We start from the raw sequence: 20,251 nt of genomic DNA, 5'->3' as shown, positions 1-20,251 counted from the left end.
GAGTGTAATCAAGACTGGTCCCCGTTGTGTCTCCTAGGTCCAGACCTACCCTTTCCGTCTACTGACGTGTGGTGGGTCCCTCCTTCGGGGAGGACCCCACCCACTTGCATCCCCACTCAGGGGTACATCTGTGCAGGGGCCCGTCTGCCCATCAGGATACCTACCTCGGGCACCCCGTACACCCATCACTTCTCCACTCCCCAAGGGCCGGTGCCAGCTTTGTACCCATTGTGCATGCGTGGGTGGTTGGTCAGAGGGGCCAGATGCCAGCGATCGCTCGCAACCCCTGGTTCCTCCATTCGACTAACTGCCAACACCTCTTGGAGGGGCCCATGATCCCGCTATCGTGCAAATGCAAGGAAAGGTATGCTGAATTGTCCCCCCAATCATCACTTCACCCGCAAGGGTACAAACAAAATATGACAATAGCAATCAACCTCGAAGGAAAAGATTAGTTAATAAACAAAGACAGTTACTTCAACAACATCAACAGCCTCGCCCCATTTGCTGTGGGGATGGTGGGCAGGACAAAGAAAATCCCTCGCTTGCCAAAGTGACGGAGCAGGCAGCATCCTTGCAAGGCGGCGGGCGGGAGCGAAAGACCCGCTCATCACCTTGCGTCCCCTTTTATGGGCGGGGCTCCATTCATTTGCTGGACGCACACTCCAAAGGCACTCTAAGTACCTCTGGGGTCACGGCCCCGACAACCAATCACTGCCCAAATAGTTGGAGAGCGGCAGCACATTGCGCAGTTGACCTCCAACGCTGGCCTGGCGAAAGTCACCATATATGAGGCTCCCCAAATTTGGCGGAGCCTTTGCCATATGAACCAGTATCGCCATGGCATCCTTTCCCAAACCACAAATCCAGCCCTTCCATTCACCCCCAGAGTCACAAAAGAAGCACAATCCTTTGGATTAGGGGTCCTAAACCCCCGGACGTATTTTATTTAACAAACATTATTGTAGAAAACACACATTTCAATTATTCTTATGCATTGACTCTTAACATTTACACTTTTATATACAAATGCTGATGCCTAACTTTAACAGAGATGCTATCTAAACGTATAGGCAATGGCAGTGAAGGTTAAATACAAGGGTGCACTGGTATGTTATCCAGAAAAGTTCCTTATGGGACCCACCCTACCTCTCAGGGGGTCCATCTGCCTGCCAGGATACCTACCTCGGGCACCCCCTACACCCATCATTCCCCCCCAAGAGTTGGTGCTAGCTTCGTGCCCATTGTGTATTCATGGGTGGTTGGTCAGAACGGCCATATGCCAGCGATTGCTCACAACCCTTGCACCCCTGCATCATCCATTCTACTTCCTGCCAGCACCTCTTGGAGGGCCCGTGACCCAGCTGTTGTGCAAATGTAAGGAAAGGTATGCCAAATTGTCCCCCTAATCATGACTTCACCTGCTCCAGCCCAGCATTGTTACCCTACTATGTGGCCTCCCCCAAATCATGCACCTCTACCAAGGGTGATGCACTTGCCAAGCCAAAACATTCTCAAGAAACATATCATTACCAATCCTCAAGAGGTGTACTCCGTCCTGCCAGAAAAAACGCTCACCTTTTATGAAACCATGGGGTATGGATACCAGCTTAGGTGATCTGAACTTACTAACTTTGTTGTTTATCCGCCTCAACGAACGATTAAAAGCTGTGAGGAATTTGCCATCCCTCCACTGCAATCTTGGGATGATGTGAGACCATGCCAACACCGCCTAAGGGAATTTTTTAGCCAACCAACCAATCTTAGTTAGCAGTAGCTCCAAAAACTGTTGCCAGCCAACATGCACCAAATCGTTGCCACCCAGATGTAGTATGATGACTCCAGGGGGCGTGAACCACTTGGATAACATTTGGTCCAGAGAAGTCCTCCGGTGGGCCAGCTGTAAGTCTCCTAGACCATAACAGAACAGGCGGTAACCAGCTTGTTGCGCTCTGGATGGAAAATCATCTGCAAAATATGCCCCCTTCATGTGCCAAACGTAGGAGTGGCCTAGGACCCACACATCTGTAATCCCGGTCACCTCTGCGTGGACAAGGGCCACCGAGAATTCCAGCTGCTCACTCGACTCTTTGAACTCACAACCTGCACAAGCATGAAAAAGGAAAGAGAGAGATCAGGGATTTGGCGCATCCTTCACAACATATGCAGTCTCACTTAGCACTTGTAGCAGTCCGAACACCACCCGTCAATCCTCCGCACTGCCGCAACAGAGAGCCCCATTGCAGACGCCGCTGTGGCCGTCCCAATTCTAAAGGAATGAGACCCGATCTCTGATGGGTCATAACCAGTTGCCCGTAGGGCTCTGTGAGGATTCTGCAGAACTGGTACCTGATCAGGTGACCCATCAGCAAGGACAAGTAATGGGCCCCCCTACACCCCGAATTTGGTGAGCCAAGCATGCTTCTATGTTCTCAACTGGGCAGCCTGCGTTAATCTGCAGCATACTATGCAGAAAGACATGGTCGCCTCTACTGGGCTGGTCTGTCAAGGACCTGGGGATATTAACTGCCAGAGCCCCAATCCCATCCACCCACTGGACACCTGGCAGTTGCAACCTCCCACCCGTGTCCTTCTTGTTCTTGGCTACCAACTCACTCACCCTGAAGGCCCCATAAAAGGCGAGAGTAAATGCCGCCCTAAATAAACAGACCTCATCCAGTGACCCACAATTGCCCATGACCCACAGATGCCCCCCATGGACCCCAGAAGTGCCACTAACGTGCCCATTTCAATGGGGTGACTCACGTCTGTCTTTGCTTCTGGGTGATGGAACCTGAATGCCTGCATCTTGAAAGGAGACAGTGCATCAGCAGTGTTGTTTAAAATGCCTGGTACATGCTTGGCTTTGAACAGAACATTTAGTTTCAGACACAGCAGAACAATTTCCTCCAACAGTCTTGGGATCATCTTGCATTTTGCTGACTGCTGATTAATGCACGCTACCACTGTCATTTTATCAGACCAGAACACGACTGACTGATTACAGAACTGGTCTGGCCAAATTGACAGTGCCACAAGGATTGGAAACAGCTCAAGGAAGCGTATGTTCTTAACCAGCCCAGACTGCACCCACTCCTTAGGCCACTGAAATGTTGCCAAATCTCTTACTACTTGCCATGTCGGTGAAAAGACCTAGCTCCTTACTGGTTCTGTGCTGACCAGGCAACACCACCGTCCCATTAAATTCCTGCAAAAATGACTTCCAGATTCTCATATCCTGTCTGACCTTGCTAAACAATTTGGTATGATGATGTTTAACCTTCAGGCCACATATGGCTTGGGCAATGGAACGTGAAAATGGGCATCCCATGGGAAAGATCCACGAGTCGAAATTCAGCTGCCCAAAAAAGTGCTGCAACTGATGCAATATGACCTTCTTATCCCCAGACATGCTTGCAAAGCTTGGGAGAAAGCGTTAAACTTCTCCACGGGAAGCTTGATGACCCTTGCCACCAAATTCAACTCTATTCCCAGAAACTCAATTGTGGTGGTAGGCCCCTGTGTCTTGCCCTGAGCCAGCGGGACCCAAAACTCATACATCAATTCCTGAAATGTTTGCAGGGCCTTGGCACATTGCCCCGTCTGAGGTGGCCCCAGGAAGAGGAAATCATTGAGGTAATTCAATACCCATTGATGGCCCAACCTCTGCCTGAAAGCCCATTCAAGGAACGTACTGAACATCTCAAAGTATAAGCAAAATAGCAAGCAGCCCATGGGCATACACTTATCAAAGTAGAAGGCACCCTCAAATTGGAAACCTAGCAGGTGAAAATCCTGTGGATGCACAGGGAGCAAAAGGAAAGCAGATTCAATGTCAGACTTAGATAGCAAAGAGATAGTTCCAGCTCTTGCAGCATCTAAATTGCCTGATCAAGGGAAGTGTACTTAACCCGGCATAGCACCCCATCAATAGCCTCATTCACTGCCCTCTGGGTGGTGACAGGTTAGGAATAAGTCTAAACTCTCCCTGCTCTTTTTTAGGAACCACTCCTGGAGAGGAGCATATGAAACCATTCCAATGGGATCGCATCCAATGGAGCTGCCAAGACTCAACTCCTTCAGGATCTTTGCCCTGGCCACACCCAGATTAGCCCTGAGCGACTGTTAGTTTTTACAGTAGGGAGAGCCCACGTAACCCACTGATAAGATCCTAAAACCTTCCTTGAAACCTTCACATACTGTCCGATTATTGTACATATTGAGCCATGGGACCATTGCCGTCAAGTTAACCAGTGAGGGAGCATTATCCAAATAAAACATGGTCAATCCTGCTTTTTGGTACCCCTTTCTTTGGACTTTCTAAAACACTTGGATTCTGGGTTTGAGGGCAAGCCACAAAATGAGCAACAGTGCCTAAACCTACAAGTTCCCGCTGGCCTGGTACAGGTTCGCCTGTTGAAATCCCAACAAGCACCTTTCCTTGCCCACCCCCCCCCAAACAGGGCTGCCACATGATGACCTCTATCTGATCCCATATTAAATGATGGGTTAGTAGCCTTACTGCCCCTGAACTCCTTATCATATTCCTCTCAGGCCACCCCACCATACTTGTCATGAGCACATACAATCCTACGTTGGCAGCACGTGAGTTGGGAGCCCAGATTACTAAAACACTCCACCAAAATGGCTAGGTACATCGAGAAGCCTGTAACTTAGTTCCCTAATGTCTCCTCAACTTTAATTCTTGTGGGGCCAATAACCACAGTTACTAGAGTGCAAACATTCCTTGTAACGCTTGGCTTCTTCCCTGTCAGATGTATCCACCAGTAACTCAAAGATATCCACAAACGCCCCCTTCCAGATATTTTCCTTGACCTCCATTGAAACATGCCTGCCTAGCTACTCATGCTCTGTCCACACCCCAGTCAAACCCACGGAAGTAAAGGAGCCCCCGTACCCAATTCTGCTTTTCCCTGAGCAGAGGGAATTGTCACTGTCGTTGTAGAACTCCCGGGCATGCTGCCCCAGATGCGGGCCCCTGGCCCGCCATCTGAGAAGGCCCACCCTCAAGCCCAGCCACAATTCCACAAATGCTGCTTGCAAATTCATGGCCCCCAATAATCAGTCCCCCACAGCTATCAAGACACCAAAGCAAGCTGTCCTTACGCTCTGGCCAAAAGCTGCCCACCTCAATAAAAAAAAACACCAGCACCCCACTACCTCCGCCGCTGTTTTCAATTGCAAAATTGCCCTAAAAGCAATGACTGCTCCCTGCCACAACCACCCCCTCACCTGCAGCTAGAGTGGTCCCCAGCCGGAGCTGCCACAGAGTACACCGGTACTCGGGTCCGGTGGGTGAGCAAAGCACAAATCCTTACGGCCCCCAGAGAGGAGACGGCTGTGCTGCTGTTGCCGCCGTGAAGAGTGTGGAGCGGAGTGTGCTGGACCTGGTGGGGAGATAAAGAGAAGAGAATAAAGAAAATCCCTAGATTGCCAAGGTGAGGGAGCAGGCGGCATCCTTGCGAGGCAGCGGGCGAAAGCGCAAGACCTGCCAGGCTCCTCGCATCCCCTTTTATGGGCGGGGCTCCATGCGTTGCCTGCACGCATGCCGCTGAAACACTCAAAGTCCCTCTGGGGTCTCGACTTTGCCGACAACCAATCGCCGCCTGCCGTGTTGAGGAGCAGCAGTGCAAACGCCAGCCCAGCGAAAGTCGCCATATGTGTGGCTCCCCTGATTTTGGGGAGTCTTTGCCATTGCCAGTGAATCCCATATGGGACTTCAGGGAGTGGATGAGGGTGGGACAGTTAATGGTGTCTAAGGCAGTCAAATGGTCCACCAGTGTCAGGAGGGAGGGATCCTCTTCATCTGTGGTCGGGAAGGCGTTGTTTACAGTTCATAATAGGTGCTGAGTGTAAATAGACTTTTGAATCTGTGAAATTCATATGCATTACCAAAGACCTTACCTCTCCCAAAGCTGAGATATTCTGAGATCCAATGGGGTACATTGGGAGAAATCTGACATGCTATTTGCAACGCTGGACTTTAAACAAAAATCAGCCATGGCAAAAACATTTAAACCAGCACCACACTTCAGGAAGGAGCGCCTAGAATGGATCAAGCTTTCAAAACAAAAGTTCACTGGGTAAATGCCTGAGTGGCAGCACACCTTTCTGGTCCTGCCTTTTTAGCTATAGATCTGATCTATTAATGTAGCAGGCTGGAGCCAGGCCTGGGTTTCCCTATGCAGTTTTAAATACAAATATTTGGACCCATGTTTACCAACAATTTCAAAATACATATTTTATACTGTAGTAGCAGAAGAGGAGCTGGATTTCTTTATTTACATCATAGAAAGAGAGGAGATCAGGCTTCATGCTCTATTTTCACCCAGAGGTGTTTTTCTGGTTGAAAACAAAGCCCAAAACGAGGTCAGGGTGTTTTTTGTTAAATGCAGGCTTAGATCTGGGCATCTTCTTCCTTTGTGGCTAAAAGGATTGCAGTTTAAAAGGCTGATTGACAAAGTTTCTTTTTTCTGTGAATAGTTGTGTCTTACTCCTATTTGTGTTGTAAATTCACTTATAAATGCAAATATATTCATGAATGTCAAGGAGTAGCAAAGCCTTACTTATAGAATAAACGTTGTAAATCAGGATACTGAGTAAGTGTATCTCTCTGTGGGAAATTCATAACATTGGACGTCAGACAGGAGGGAGAGATTTGACCCTAAGTTTTTGAGGGATACCGTGAATCAAAAATGCATCACAATCAGTATTGATGACTTCAAATTCTGTCTAGGAGTTGGTATACAGGTGCTCAAGCAGATACTGTAAGAGCCAGGACGTGAAGATTGAGAACAAACGTTTAGGGGTCAAAACCTAAAACCTGCACAAAGAAGTAAAACTTAAATATGCAAAAGTTTGCACATGCTCCATCATATCACAAATCCTGAATCACAGACACAAGATTTTTTTTTTCAAACAAATGTTATTGCCTTTTACATGTCATATATCTTACCCACTTTCAGGGTGTCAATGTACAGAAAAAAAGACACGACCAGGTAAATGCATCAGTTGTTGCCCCTGCTGGGTCCCATCCTCACCCGTTTGACTGTAACATTCACACCTGCGATTCACAGACACAGGATATGTAGATTTTAACAGTTTCAGGTGACAAATACCATTGTAAAAAGTGTCTCGATATTTGATGGCCATTTCTAAGGGTTTGAGCGGGTAAATGAGTGTTCCTGTGGGAGGAGCCAGTGCTTGAGTTGTGAAAGAAAAAGTACCCGAGCCCGAAGCTCTGCTGAGAACCCAGAAGCGGTGCAATTAAACATCGGCGCGCCGAATACCACGGCTGGATGTCTTTCATCCACGACCAGGCAATCCCTGTCCCTTCTGCTCATTGTTGCAGGTTTTTTTCTTTCTCCTTTTGTGACGGTTTTGCTAGCTTTCTCTTCCTCTGTCTTTCCAATTTGTATGTTTTTCCCTTTCTTTTTTTTTTTTAAATATTTCTTTTTATTGATGACAGGTTCACACATCTTATACATTTTACAAACAGTAGCAATCAAGAGTGTATCCATTGTTGACTTTTCACAGAAGTACAGAGCCTTACTACGTCCTAAGATAATACATTTAACAAGTCTCGCTGGTCTACAATGGGCCATCCCCATATCTCTGCCTCGGGGCTCGCATATTTCTCCCCTGTAATTATTCCACTTCTCCCAGATCCGCGACCACTTGTTGGGACACCCTCTAGATTCATACACTGTTCTCTCTGTCAACATACACCTGTCCAGGTGGTTTTTCCACTCCGTAGGGGTCGGTGGACCCTGCGTGTTTTTCCCTTTCTTGCACTCAGTAAATATCTGATGTGCAAAATAAGTGCCCGTCCACAAAAATAAGAGGCGGTAGCCCCTCTGACAACCACTGACTAAAATGAATCACTGCGAGCGACATAGAAGGAGTAATCAACAATATGGTGTCTAATCTAGCCACAAAGTTAAAACTTCATGGCTACTCAAAAGTATTTGCCATCCCCTTTCCCATACTCATTGCAATTCTAAACCTGTGCCTCTGTCTGTAAAATAGAAGTGTAGAATGAGAGGGGAAACAGACCCCAAACTCATCCATTTTCTGGGGTTAATGGGGTTTCCTGAAGTTTGGAGGGATAGAGCTGACAGGTGTGCACTCCTGGAATAATCCTGTCACTTTTGATAACCCCTGAAAATGATCACAACTGTGCAAACTAATGTAAATGCCTAGGCCAAGGTGGGCTTACAGATTCTTTTGTGAATCTATACCTTAAACATCAATATTGATAAAATAATATCACAGCCACTAAGAGTTATTACTTTCTACTCTAGTCTAGCAGGAGTGGCTGTCCATGAAGCCGAATCACTTTAAAGTGTTATGTTCCACGAATAAAGCAGACAAAATGGCAACTAGCATACTTCCAAGATAAACTACCCACTCAGACAGTTAACAAAACACAATCAGCCAACCAGAAGCAGGTTCGAAACCAGGATCTGGAAGATAAAGCCAGGAGTCAAGTCTTCTCCCTCTGTGCAGAGTGTCTAATACTTCCTCAGTTTGGAGTTCAAGAAGATGCTGAAGGCCCCCTTCTTCAAGAAGCACATCACTGACCTTCAGGAAGGACCCTCCCAGCTCTTCTGGGAACTAGCCCAGCAAAAGGAAAACATCCGCCTCCTTGAGCGCTATTGCTTCCTGCCCACTGCTGCACAGTTTCTAGGTGCCTTTATTCTAAGTGCAGACTTCCTTGCTCCACAATTCCAGTACATGCATACACAAACACACAGAATCTTAAGAGTACTATTTCTCCATTATCAATTGGCAATCCACAATTATCAACAGTATTTATGACAATACTTTATTGATTTCTGTACCATCAATGCACCAGTCATCACATGTAAGGTCGTACAGAGTAACAGTGAAACGACTAGCCAAGCCCCCGTTTAACCCTGCATGGTAGAGAGGATATGCATAAAAACAAGTACATGACACACCCCACCGAGACCACCCAACGGCTGATGCCCTAACCCCATTATCTTCATCCCTGGCGTTTGGGGCTTCATAGGTCCGATTCTCTTCCAGGGAGTAGGGACATTTAATATACTGTTCCTAACTGATACAAACTCCGCTCAAATTAACTTAAATATTTTTTGCTGGACATTTGTATGCCCACATTAGGTAGCCTAAGCACACCCAGCCCCTCCCAGAGTTCCTGTGTACACCTGTGTTATAATTCAGCTGTTTAGTGGCTCATAAAGCAGCGGGCACAAACAGAAAGCTTTCTAGAGTACATATGCAAAGTGTGAACTGAGTATCTCGTTAAAACTACAAGAAAAATGTTAAATGATTCATTCTTAGTAAATTAAGCAACAATTACCCCCCCCCCCCCCCCCCCCCGAAGAGGGCTCACTGCGGCATGTGTAAACCTATAGATTACTAAAACTGAATAAGTAAACAAGCTTTGAGACCCCGAATCATAAGGATGTTTCCAAGCATAGTTGTGACTTAGGTGTAAATTATTACTGAATTTCCAAGTCTGATTCTCAAAGCAATTTCATGGATTGGTTGTGTCTTATCACAAATGTAAATGTAATATACTCATGAATTTCCACGAGCGAGACATACTCACTGAATGAATGAATGAATGAATGAATGAATGAGGGATTTGTAAAGGCACCGGACTCACCCGTACAGGGGTATCTCCGCGCTAGCAGCGAAACATGAAAACAAGGAGGTGGAAAGCAGTTTTCACTCGTTTTCTGAATTCAAGCAAGTCAGGGCACACACATAACGCATTGGGGAGTGAGTTCCAAAGGCGCAGGGCTACATAGGCAAAAGATTTGCCTCCCGCACAAAGTTTGTTGACGCGGGGTACAACAAGCAGAGCCTTTCCACTAGAACGTAGAGATCTGTTGGGATGATAGGAGACAATACTATAGGTCATATACTTGGGTCCACTATCGTTAAAGGTTTTGTGAATTAAACAGCAAATTTTAAACTTGATTCGATTCCAAATAGGAAGCCAGTGTAAGCTTTTTAGTAATGGCTGGGAAGGAGTCCTGGGTGGTTGATTTAAAGCCAATCGAGCTGCTGTGTTCTGCACTACCTGGAGCCTATTAAGCACCCCCTCATTCGCTGCATTACAATAGTCCAGTCGACTAACTACCAGGGCTTGGAGCAGTGTCTTGCGTACCAATAGGGGTAGAAGATCGAACACTCTCCGTAGGAGTTTTAACAAACGAAAAAAAGCTACCTGAGACGGCCGCCACCTGCTTCTTCATAGATAGAGAAAGGTTCTTGTTAGTAGGCACACTACTCTGGGGACCAGAGAAGTTGAGCTTTACCAAATAGGAGGACTTCTGTTTTGTTGGCATTCAACTGGAGGAAGTTATTTGACATCCAGTTGGAGATTGCACGCATGCCCTCTGCAAATAACTGTTTGAGTTATTATCAAATGAAAACAGGAGCTGCGTGTCATCTGCATATGAGAAAGGGACAAAGCTGTGATCTCTGATGATCTTTGAAAATTAGTTGGAAATTAGGGTGCAGAGCATGCATGTTCTTCTCATGTAAATACATGAATAGGCCCCCTTTGGACTGGAGAAGGCCATTTATACTCAAAGAAAAAGGTTTGTGAATCTGCCTTTGACTCCTACCTTTCGGTTTCATTTGCTCTGACTTCTTAAAATTGTTCTGAAATCCACCAAAGGTCACTTGCATGTGTCTATCCATATCTGTCTGATAACATAATAATAATCTAGCCAAATGCAGTGTTTTTCAACGACTCTAAACAACTATTTTCCATATGCAGAAATACCCATCTTCCTTCAATGAAACTCCACTTTTTCTTTCCACACTGAAGCAGGCTGCCTTTTTTTCGTGAAAAAAACAGAGCTCTTCAGCCGAGTGGTAAACCATAGTCAAGACCTTTGAGACTGAGCGCAAAATTGTTTTTCCCGGTCATGTCCCAATTCACTGTCGGGTTCTTGGGTTAAGGCCACTTCAAAAATATCTCTGGAACAATTGTCTCTACCATTAGGGGGCAGCCAGGAAGCAGCTGCGCAACCTCGTTAAGCTCAGCCTCCATGGAATGGTAACCAGCCACTGGTGCCTACCTCCTGAGAACATACCAACAAATGTCCTCTTTTCTGAGAAGTGCTGCTAATAAAGGGGAACTCTAACAGAGGTGCTCAGTCCAGGGTTTATTGTGAAAGCATTAGCAGAACTTCATATCATTCACTTCACAGGCAAACCTGGGCAGAGTTTTGATAGTTAGCAGTTTTAGGCCTCACAAGGTATATGGCAAAGGCGTTTGTAAATAACCATACAATATAATACAATAGTACAATGTTCCTTATTTGCAAGTTGATTCAAGATGAGAAAAGGCTAATATTCCCATGACAGCAACCTCATTCAGAAAGCTACAAATGCCATACACACTATTTCTTATTTTTATTTCAAGCATTTATAAGTAGGCACATTACCACAAAGGCAGAAAAGTGCTTTACCGATAACACAAGCAATATGGAACCATGGAATGACAGTATGGGTTGAGGAGAGAAGGGAAAGAAATAAGCTACTTAGCTTGACAACATGTTAAGAGGTGAGACTTCAGTTCCTTTTAGAATGTAATGAGTTCCGGATTCTGTTGTTTTTTTTTAATGTAATTTGCACAATCTAGGACCTTGGCACAATAAGGCTTTTATCCTGTTTTGCTTCTTGTACCTCAAGGGATTTCCTGAACAAGATGGTGACAGATTCTAGCGTACATCTGGCAATCTGTAACTGGAAGTTTTTCATTCAGGTAGGACTGAACGACAGTGTAGATCACCTTTTGTGCTATGCCTTGAACACTACAATAGCTTTAAGCGGGAAACAATTTAAATACATTAAAATAGGAGTAATGTGGTCAGATTTTTTTACTCTTGTGACCTATCTAGTCGTAGCATGGAAGACGACCTTTAGAGGTGAAACAGTGGTTCTGGGAAGCCTTGCAAGGACTGCATCTCATACACCAAGATATGCGAGTGTGAGTTTATACTGCAAATCTTACCAGACCTGATCTTTCTAACAGAAACCTGTCTAATCCCAACATCAGCCCCCCGTAACATCGCCATGGACATTCCCCCAGATACAAGATTGCAAGACAAGACAGGACCAACAAACCCGGAGGACTCAACATCATTTTTATAGAGAAGATCTACTGCTGCAACACCCCCGTGAACATCAGCAAGAGCATGAAATAACTGACCTTCAAACGTCTCAAAACCAACAACTACAGCCTGAGTGACACCCTTGTCTGCTGACAAATACGGACCATGTGCCAACTTCAGCTCCACGATCGGGGACTTTGTGGTCTACCTGGCTTTGGGCTACAGCGCCTTCGTCGTCCTTGGCGACCTCAACTACCACCTGGAGGACCTCACTGACCCCCCAACATGACCAACCTCCTGGAGAACCTGTCGACCCTCTTACTCATTCAGCAATTAAAAAATCCTGCACACGCACGCAAACAGCCAGACACCTACTAGACACCATTTTCACCAACTTGAACAATATCATAATAGACAAGCCCACACCGCTCACCTTGACCGACCATGCATTTGTCCAGTTCAACATGCCCGTCCCACACCACCACAGAACTCCTGTCAAATTCACACAACGAGAATGGAATAAGACTTCAAAAGAAAATTGGTCCTCTGAGTGCCTGGACAGCGTGCTGCTACCACAGCAAAAAACTCCCAACATCCATCTCCAACTTCAATGCCTGGATCACCTCCTGCGCAGACATCTGGACTCCACTCAAAACCACCAAGGCCACCAGACCACAAGCAAGTTGGTTTATAGATGAACTCAGACTCTGTAAATGGCACTGCAAGCAACCCGAACACACATGGAGGCAGAGTCACACAACACAACCAAGAGGACCTACAGTTCAGCCCTCAGATTCTACCATCAACAAATCAGAGCCACCAAACGTTAAGCTCTCACCGACCGTATCGAAAAAAGCCCCAGCAGTGCCAAAGAAAGCTGTGCCATTGTGAAGGATTTATCCTCACCAGCAGCTAGCTCCACAGGCGTCACCCCCTCACAGGAATCTGCACTCCACTCTCCCTCTTTTTCAGCAGCAAGATCAACAACCCTACAACAACTTCAAAACCCAGCCAGACCCACCCACTCTCACAGCCCTCATTACCCTGCCTATTGGAACCAACCCACAGAAAACCATCATGACCCCCTGGTTGACCATCACCTTCCAGGAAACCACAACAACCAAGCGGTCCATGCATTCTGGAGCACTGTCTGGGCCCTGTCCTCACCACATCTACACCAAAGGACTGGACACCATCAGCTCAGCCCTAACCCCGAGACACCTTCCTAGATCTCTGAAAGCACGCCATAATACATCCCCCCCCCAAAAGAAACCCTCAACAGACCCAAAGACACTGGCTAACTACCGCCCGATCTTCCTGCTACCTTATCTGGTGAAAGACATGGAGAAAATCATCAACAAATGACTAGCCACCGACCTCAATGAAAACCACCTCCTCACCACCACTTAACCTGGATTCAGGCCCAACTACTGCACCAAGACCAAGCTCACTGCCATCACAGATGATGTAGGACTGGTCATGGTAGAGGAGACACCACAGCCCTCATCCTACTCGACCTATCTGCTGCTTTTGACGCCATTTCCTTCTCCATCGTGACTGACTGATAGCTTATAAAGCGCACAATTGTCGAGGCATCTTGGCGCTAAGGTGAGTGGAAGCTGAGTTAGCACTGATGGATCTTAGGGCTTGAGGAAGAGCCATGTCTTTATCGATTTCCTAAAAAGGGCCCTATTTGGTTGTAAGCTGTTCATCAGGGGAGGGAGTTCCAGAGTGTTGCTGTTTGATGCGAAAAACCCATACCTCCCCATCTGGCTCTTTTTATCTTAGGGACGAGAACCAGTCCTGCATTAGTGGACCTGAGACAGCGTTGCGGCTGATACCGGGGAAATAAGGTTTGAATGTCCACGGCTCCTCCACCAAACAGAACCTTATGCACTAAACAGAGTGCCTTAAAATCCACTCTCCGCCGAATTGGAAGCCAGTGGAGCTGCTTAATACTAGCAGACGTGGGGTGATGTTTGGGTAAATCAAGCAATACCCGAGCTGACGCATTTTGGAGTGATTGAAGTTTGGTTATCTGCCCTTTATCAGATCCTAAATATAACGCATTGCAGTAGTCGACTCTGGAAAGAACCAGAGCACTGACTACTGTTTTCCTAAGTGATAAAGGGATAAATGGCAGAATTTTATGCAAAACTTTTAGCGTAAAGAAACATGCAGAGGAGATGATTTATTTGTGGAGCGAGCTTCAGATCCTTATCAATCACAAAATCAGGGTTCCTAGCCTTGGACACAGGGACTGGGCCGTTCCCAGCCTCAGGGGGCACCATAATTGGTTCCATACAGAAGTTTTTTGACCAAACTCAATGACCTCGGTTTTTTCGGTGTTAAGCTTCCAGAAATTTGTGTTCATCCATGCCATCACATCCGTGAGACAATTACGAAACCTGACAGCTGTTAAATCCACACTTTGCGTAACCGACACCACTAACTGGGTGTAGTCCGCATACAACACTAGCGTAAGACCATGATCTTTGATTAGTCTTGCTAATGGGGTGACATATAGGTTAAACAGTGTCGGGGACAAGGTCGACTCCTGTGGGGCTCCACATGGGAGGTAGAAATTTCCTGATTGAACGCCGTCCCATTGAATCAATTGTTCCCGGGATGCCAGGAAAGATGTCAGTAAGGTTAGCGCCTTATCTCTAATACCTGCTACCCTCATTCAATGTCTTCACAAAGCTGGCATAAAAGGACCTGGCTATACTTGATCAGCTCCTTTCTTACAGACCACACCCATTTGGTAAGCCTGGCTCCCTACACCTCAGCTGCAACCAGCCTGCAGAGTACCCCAAGGACCATTCCTGAGCCCCACACTTTTCTACATCTCCCTGACCCCACTTGCAAATATCAAACGATACCACGAAATCAACATCATCTCATATGTCGACAACACCCATGACATCCACTCCCTCTCCGACAAAACACCAAGCATCTGGATCAACTTCACCTTCTGCATTCCCGAAGTTCCCAGATGGATGAAGACCTCCTGCCTAAAATTCAACACAGACAAAAGAGACATGAAACTCCACCTGGTGGCCTGCAAACCTAGGACCTACACCCTGCCAGGCAACCCAAGCAAAAAAACCTCTGAACAGTGGTAGACAACCAGCTTGCTATGACTACCCAAGTGAAAGCAGTCAATGTCTCCTACTTCCACACCCTCAAAATGCTCCAAAAAATCTTCAAATGGCTTCCAATCAACAAATGAAGAACAGTCATACAGGCCCTCATCACCAGCAAGCTGGACTTCAGCAACACACTCTATGTAGGACTCAACACCCAACTGAGCAGAAGAATCCAGACCATACAAAATGCAGAGGCCAGACTCACACAAAGGTTTTCTCCTCGCACTTACATCACCCCACACCTCAAAGATCTCACTGTCTACCCATCCACAAATGGGCACTCTTCAAACTCCTCAAAACTGCCTTCTCCGTACCTGAGCTCCACAAAAACCTAAAGACTTGTCTTTTCACCTAGACAAGGCCCAGATACTACCACTGCAGCCCATTTCACAGCACCAGAACACGTTCCCAAATATCTATAACTCAACATAACATCTTGCATCTTTGATCAGGGTGAATGGTTTAGTCTTCCAGAGAAGAAGCATTTGGTAGGTGGTAGAATCAGTCAGTTGGGTAATATGATAGGATTCAGTAAGGTGTTGTACATTGATAAAGCTGAGAATCTGGTGGGTGAAACCAGGGTTAGGTTTAAATGTTAACATGGTAAAGCATGTCAAGCCATTTTTGGACAAAGCTTAGACTGGTGGAGGAGAGTTGCAGGTAGAGAGGAGTCAACATTCTATTTTACCAGCTTACATTTTTGAAAGAATGAGGACATTTTTGAAAGAATGAGGCTTCTAGTATTGTTGCCAGGGGAACAAGATGAGTCAGGGCTAGGGTAATGTTAACATTAGGCTTTGAGGGATAGGGTAAGGATCAGGTTCCGTGCACGCTATGGTTGGGAAATGCTCTGCATACTGCAGGATAAAAGGCATGTCTATTAATGTGAAAAGAACATGGTTATGGTGATTCTACTAGTAAAAAGATCATTTAAAATAAAAGGGAAACCTTTCGAAAAGGTAGACCAATTCAATGACCTTTGTATAGGTTTCCACCGTACTCTCAGCTAGCAGCATCATGTAGTCAAGCGTTAGGCATGCAGCAACGCTGTACTCCGATATGCCAAAACAATAAGTAGTCAACTAATAACTGATGCTTTGAGAGCTTTCTATGCAGTTGGGCATACGGCCTGCCACTGGTATAGCTGCTCTTAGTCAAGTCTTATAGAACATTGGGGAACAGCACATCTACGAGCTGCCATGGAGGTATTCACTTTAAGGAGCATAAAAGGCCACCGCTGGAGGGTGCACATAAGCAAAGAGATCAGTGATCTCGGCCTGAGGCCTCGTCTATGGCGGAACTCTAGCCAAATAAATGCGGATAGAACTTTGGTTGCTACAGGCGTCTACTGGCGACTGAAATCTGCCTCATAAATGGCAGCGCAAGCCCTATGACTGCAAACAAGAGCAAAACATGGACGTTTTAGATCCAGAAATTATATATATAGAAAATTTAAACTAGGAACCTACCCAACTAAATTGTATCGCTCTAGATGGGTTTTAAATCTTGCTCAGCTCTGTGCTTGTGCAATGGGGTTTAGATTCAATCTTACATTTCATGCTTCTTACACAAAATCTGGTCTCAGCGGAATTGGCTCCTTCCCCTGAACAAGGAAATAAGAGCCTACCATGATGCCCTTTGACTATGTTACAGGACAGGTGATATTGCCATGGTTTGCTCTGTTGCTTCCAACATATGGCCAGCTTGGCTTATTGTGAGTAAAGAGCCAGAGTGAGTCCCCGTCCATTATCTGCAATGCACAAAGACATTACTCTTCTGGTTCGTTGTTTTGATATTGGGCTTCTGTTGTTTATTTTTAGGAAATTAACAAACTGATTTTCCGTCCATTGTTTGCACTGCATAACATTGGTAGTTGCCCATTGATCTTCATTTTCTTCTTTTCTAGACATCTTTGAGTATAATCTCAAGAAGGGAATAGACTTATTTTACACATATGTTTGTATTTTGTCAGCTGAAATTCTTTCACTGATTTTTACAGATTATGCATTTTTGAAAACAGTCACAATTTTAAACGTTTTATTTGTCGGTTTTATTATATTATGGTTATAAGCTGAAACATTCATAAATTGGATCTAACCGAGTGACATAACATGAAACTTTTTACTGGCCTGCTGCAGCAAAACAAAGCACCAAACCACAGTTCTCAACAAGACTTGAGAGAAACAACAAAAACATCTATTACGTACTGGCAAGGAGCTCACTATGACAATCCAACGTGATGGCCATGTAAAGGTGACTATGTACAATTTGATAATGTAATTGCTGCAGATGTAGTGATAAAGGCTTAGAATTGCTGTTATTTAGACTGTCAATTGTTGGATAGACGATCATTGTATTCGTCCCCTGGCTTATATGTCATCTGTGACTGAAGAGTGTAAAATGCAGCTAACACTTTGGTTTGAAAACAATAACCGGTTTTCAAAGTATATCCGAAGCGTGCTGCCAGTCGTAAGATGTCTTCGTGCTGTTGTCAATAACAGATGTTAACTAATACCCAAGCGTTGTACTAATTTTGCCAGCCTTGAAAATAATTATTGTGAATCCAACGAGAATTAAACGTGACTCGGACGTTGTGTAGATTCCGGCTGCACGCGCAGCACCCACCTGGTTGCCCTGTAAACTGACATGGGATCAAACCAAAAGGCAGCAGAGACATTTTGGTAACGTTTAAAGAATGACCATCCCTCGAAAATCAGAACAGTTGGCAACCATAACCAAACAGGTGTTAGATATACGAATGGGGAATGTTGCATCTACGCAAAATAAATGCAGCTGCGGCGTAAGGGGGACGCCAAGAGACGTCCAGGAATCCAGCGCACAAACACCACACCGTCTGGAGTATATTATTAAGAGCACGCCGCCTCCCAACAGCTTGCTTTTTTGTTTCCTGCGGGATAGGCGTGCCGGGTCCCATCTGATCCCCCCTCTCCCTATTAAACTTTGCCCCCTCGCTACCTGTCTCAGGCACCTTGGCTCCCAGCGTTTTGTGTGTGCTCTTCGGCTCGGAGGGCGTGAGGGGCGGGCTGCGGAAGGGGTGGGGGCCTTGCCGCGAGAGGAAGGCCTGAGCCTAGCGGTGAGGGCGTTCCCCGCCCGCCACCCTCCGCCTCATGCATATGGAGCAGACGCATGCGCTCGGCCCCGCCCGGGATGAGGCAGTCTCTGCACTGCACTCCCGGCCTCTCGCATTGTGGCTGCGCCCCCCGGATCACCCAGCGCTTTTCTTGCCTCTCTCCTCCGCCTCCTCGCAGAGCCCGTTGCCCGCGAAGAAAAGAACAGACAGCAGAAGAAAAGGAGGGGAGGCACAAAAAGGACCCTGAATAATAACCGAGACCTGGGGCACAAAAGGGCGCTATTGAGGAGCCCCCCGCCCGCCCCCCTTCGGAGGGCGCCGTCTGTCCTCCACTCGTGCATGCTGAAATCGGGCCGGTATATGAGCGCGGCCCGAGGCGCCCAGCAGCACTAAAGCGCACACCCCGGGGGCAGCAGCACCAGAACCGCACAGAAGACCTGCACGCCCCGGGGAAGCACGGACCATGCCTACACCCTCCACCACCTCCGGCTGCAGGAGGCTGCTGGCCCTGCTGCTATGCTTGCGCCTCAAGGTACGTGCAGGACCGCCGCCTCCAGGGCTCTCCACGGACACCCACCAGGATGCTTGATGATTTTTATTTGATTTGTGTCTTTGCATGTGGCACCGTGCACATGCATGCACGCTGCACTGAACCTGCGACGCACAGGGGTGTGTGTGCGAGCTGAGCCTCAGCCCAGCCGCGAACATGGAAACTTCGTGCACTTTGCACTGTCTCAGCTTAGAAAGTTGGGAAAGAGGAGCAGTTTGTGCCCGAGAGGCCCCATCTGTGTTGGAATGCAGCGAAAGAAGTGATTTGTTTTAAGGACGACCAAGCACTAAACGCATTACAGAATGGACCAGCGCTGCTGCTTGCTGCACGTTCTGTGTCAGTTCTGTGCAGGGCCCCGAGCCTGGCTCACTTGGAAGCACCTAAGAGGAGCAAAACAATAATGAGGGGTGGATTTGCAATTTGTTTGCACTAACTAGAAGGAATGTTTTAGCAGGGAGTCAGTGAAAAAAAAAAAGAGAAGTACAGACGGCTTTGGCTGTGAAACCAGAGTCTCCCTTCTACACGAGAGAGGGTTAGCGTGTGTTGCCGAGCCGATCAGCCCATGGTGTTCATCGTGGCACTAATGCTTAGAGCCTGGCTGACACACCAACCTCCTCCCCAGAGACTATACGGTGTAACGACCATACCCATCCTCCCTAAGAGGGGCAGCTCCGTGTGTGCCTAGTGGGAAGCATGTCCAGTTAAATGGTCTCGCTAGCATCAGTACATGTGTCTATCCAATCTAATGAGATTGTGAACTTGTTGTGTTAGTTAAATTTTTCCCCAGGGCTGCTTCCACAAACTATTACATTGGGGTGAATAACTAGAAAGAAAGGCGAGGCTTTGTTCAGTCGGTTTACATATTGAAGTTGGTGTAATAGAGAGTTGTGAATTATACAGTGTTAACCCACCTGGGAGTTGTGCACTCACTGGCTTTGGATGTGGTCTCCACTTTGCGTGTTCGGCTCTGCGTCGATGAATACTGCCCCCATCAGAACTGTATGCATTGTTACCATGTGTTCAGTGCTATAGCGCATACAACATGCCATCCTCTGATCACTTTGTACTTCACCCTGCGTGTCGAATGCTGTGAAGTGCTGTGCACATGTTTTGGGATTCTGGTCACATACAGCTCGCTCCATAGCTCTGCTTATGGGTAGGATTTGTCACGGCTTGCAACCCCCACGATCCCTAGCTGCAGGTGCCTGTCCACGAGGCCTGTTAGGTTTGGTGTGTTTTTGGCAGTACTGTGTCAATTCTCTATCCAGACCACCACCCCCGCAGTCCCTGTGTTATGGAATGTGGCCGTGCAGTGCTA

At 46.7% G+C, this 20,251-nt stretch overlaps 1 protein-coding gene and 1 long non-coding RNA gene across 2 annotated transcripts in view; one reads left to right on the top strand and one right to left on the bottom strand.

Moving 5' to 3' along the window:
- Positions 1 to 914: 914 nt before the first annotated feature.
- Positions 915 to 18,397, bottom strand: LOC146821636 (uncharacterized). The gene is made up of 3 exons (XR_014963188.1): positions 18,269 to 18,397; positions 5,254 to 5,408; positions 915 to 2,103 (listed from the first exon to the last, which is right to left on the bottom strand). It is a non-coding gene; the product is annotated as an uncharacterized LOC146821636 (long non-coding RNA).
- Positions 18,398 to 18,500: 103 nt separating this feature from the next.
- JAG1 (jagged canonical Notch ligand 1) overlaps positions 18,501 to 20,251 on the top strand; it is a 49,502-nt gene continuing 47,751 nt past the window's right edge. Inside the window, exon 1 of the mRNA XM_085612690.1 lies at positions 18,501 to 18,915. Within this exon, the coding sequence (XP_085468816.1) occupies positions 18,847 to 18,915 (69 nt within the window). The 5' untranslated portion in view covers positions 18,501 to 18,846. The remainder of the gene's footprint in view (positions 18,916 to 20,251) is intronic.

This window comes from Triturus cristatus, chromosome 6, assembly GCF_964204655.1.
Source record: "Triturus cristatus chromosome 6, aTriCri1.1, whole genome shotgun sequence".
Lineage (NCBI taxonomy): Eukaryota > Metazoa > Chordata > Amphibia > Caudata > Salamandridae > Triturus > Triturus cristatus.
The sequence above is the reverse complement of the archived record's forward strand: the minus strand, read 5'-3'. Positions and strand labels throughout refer to the sequence as shown.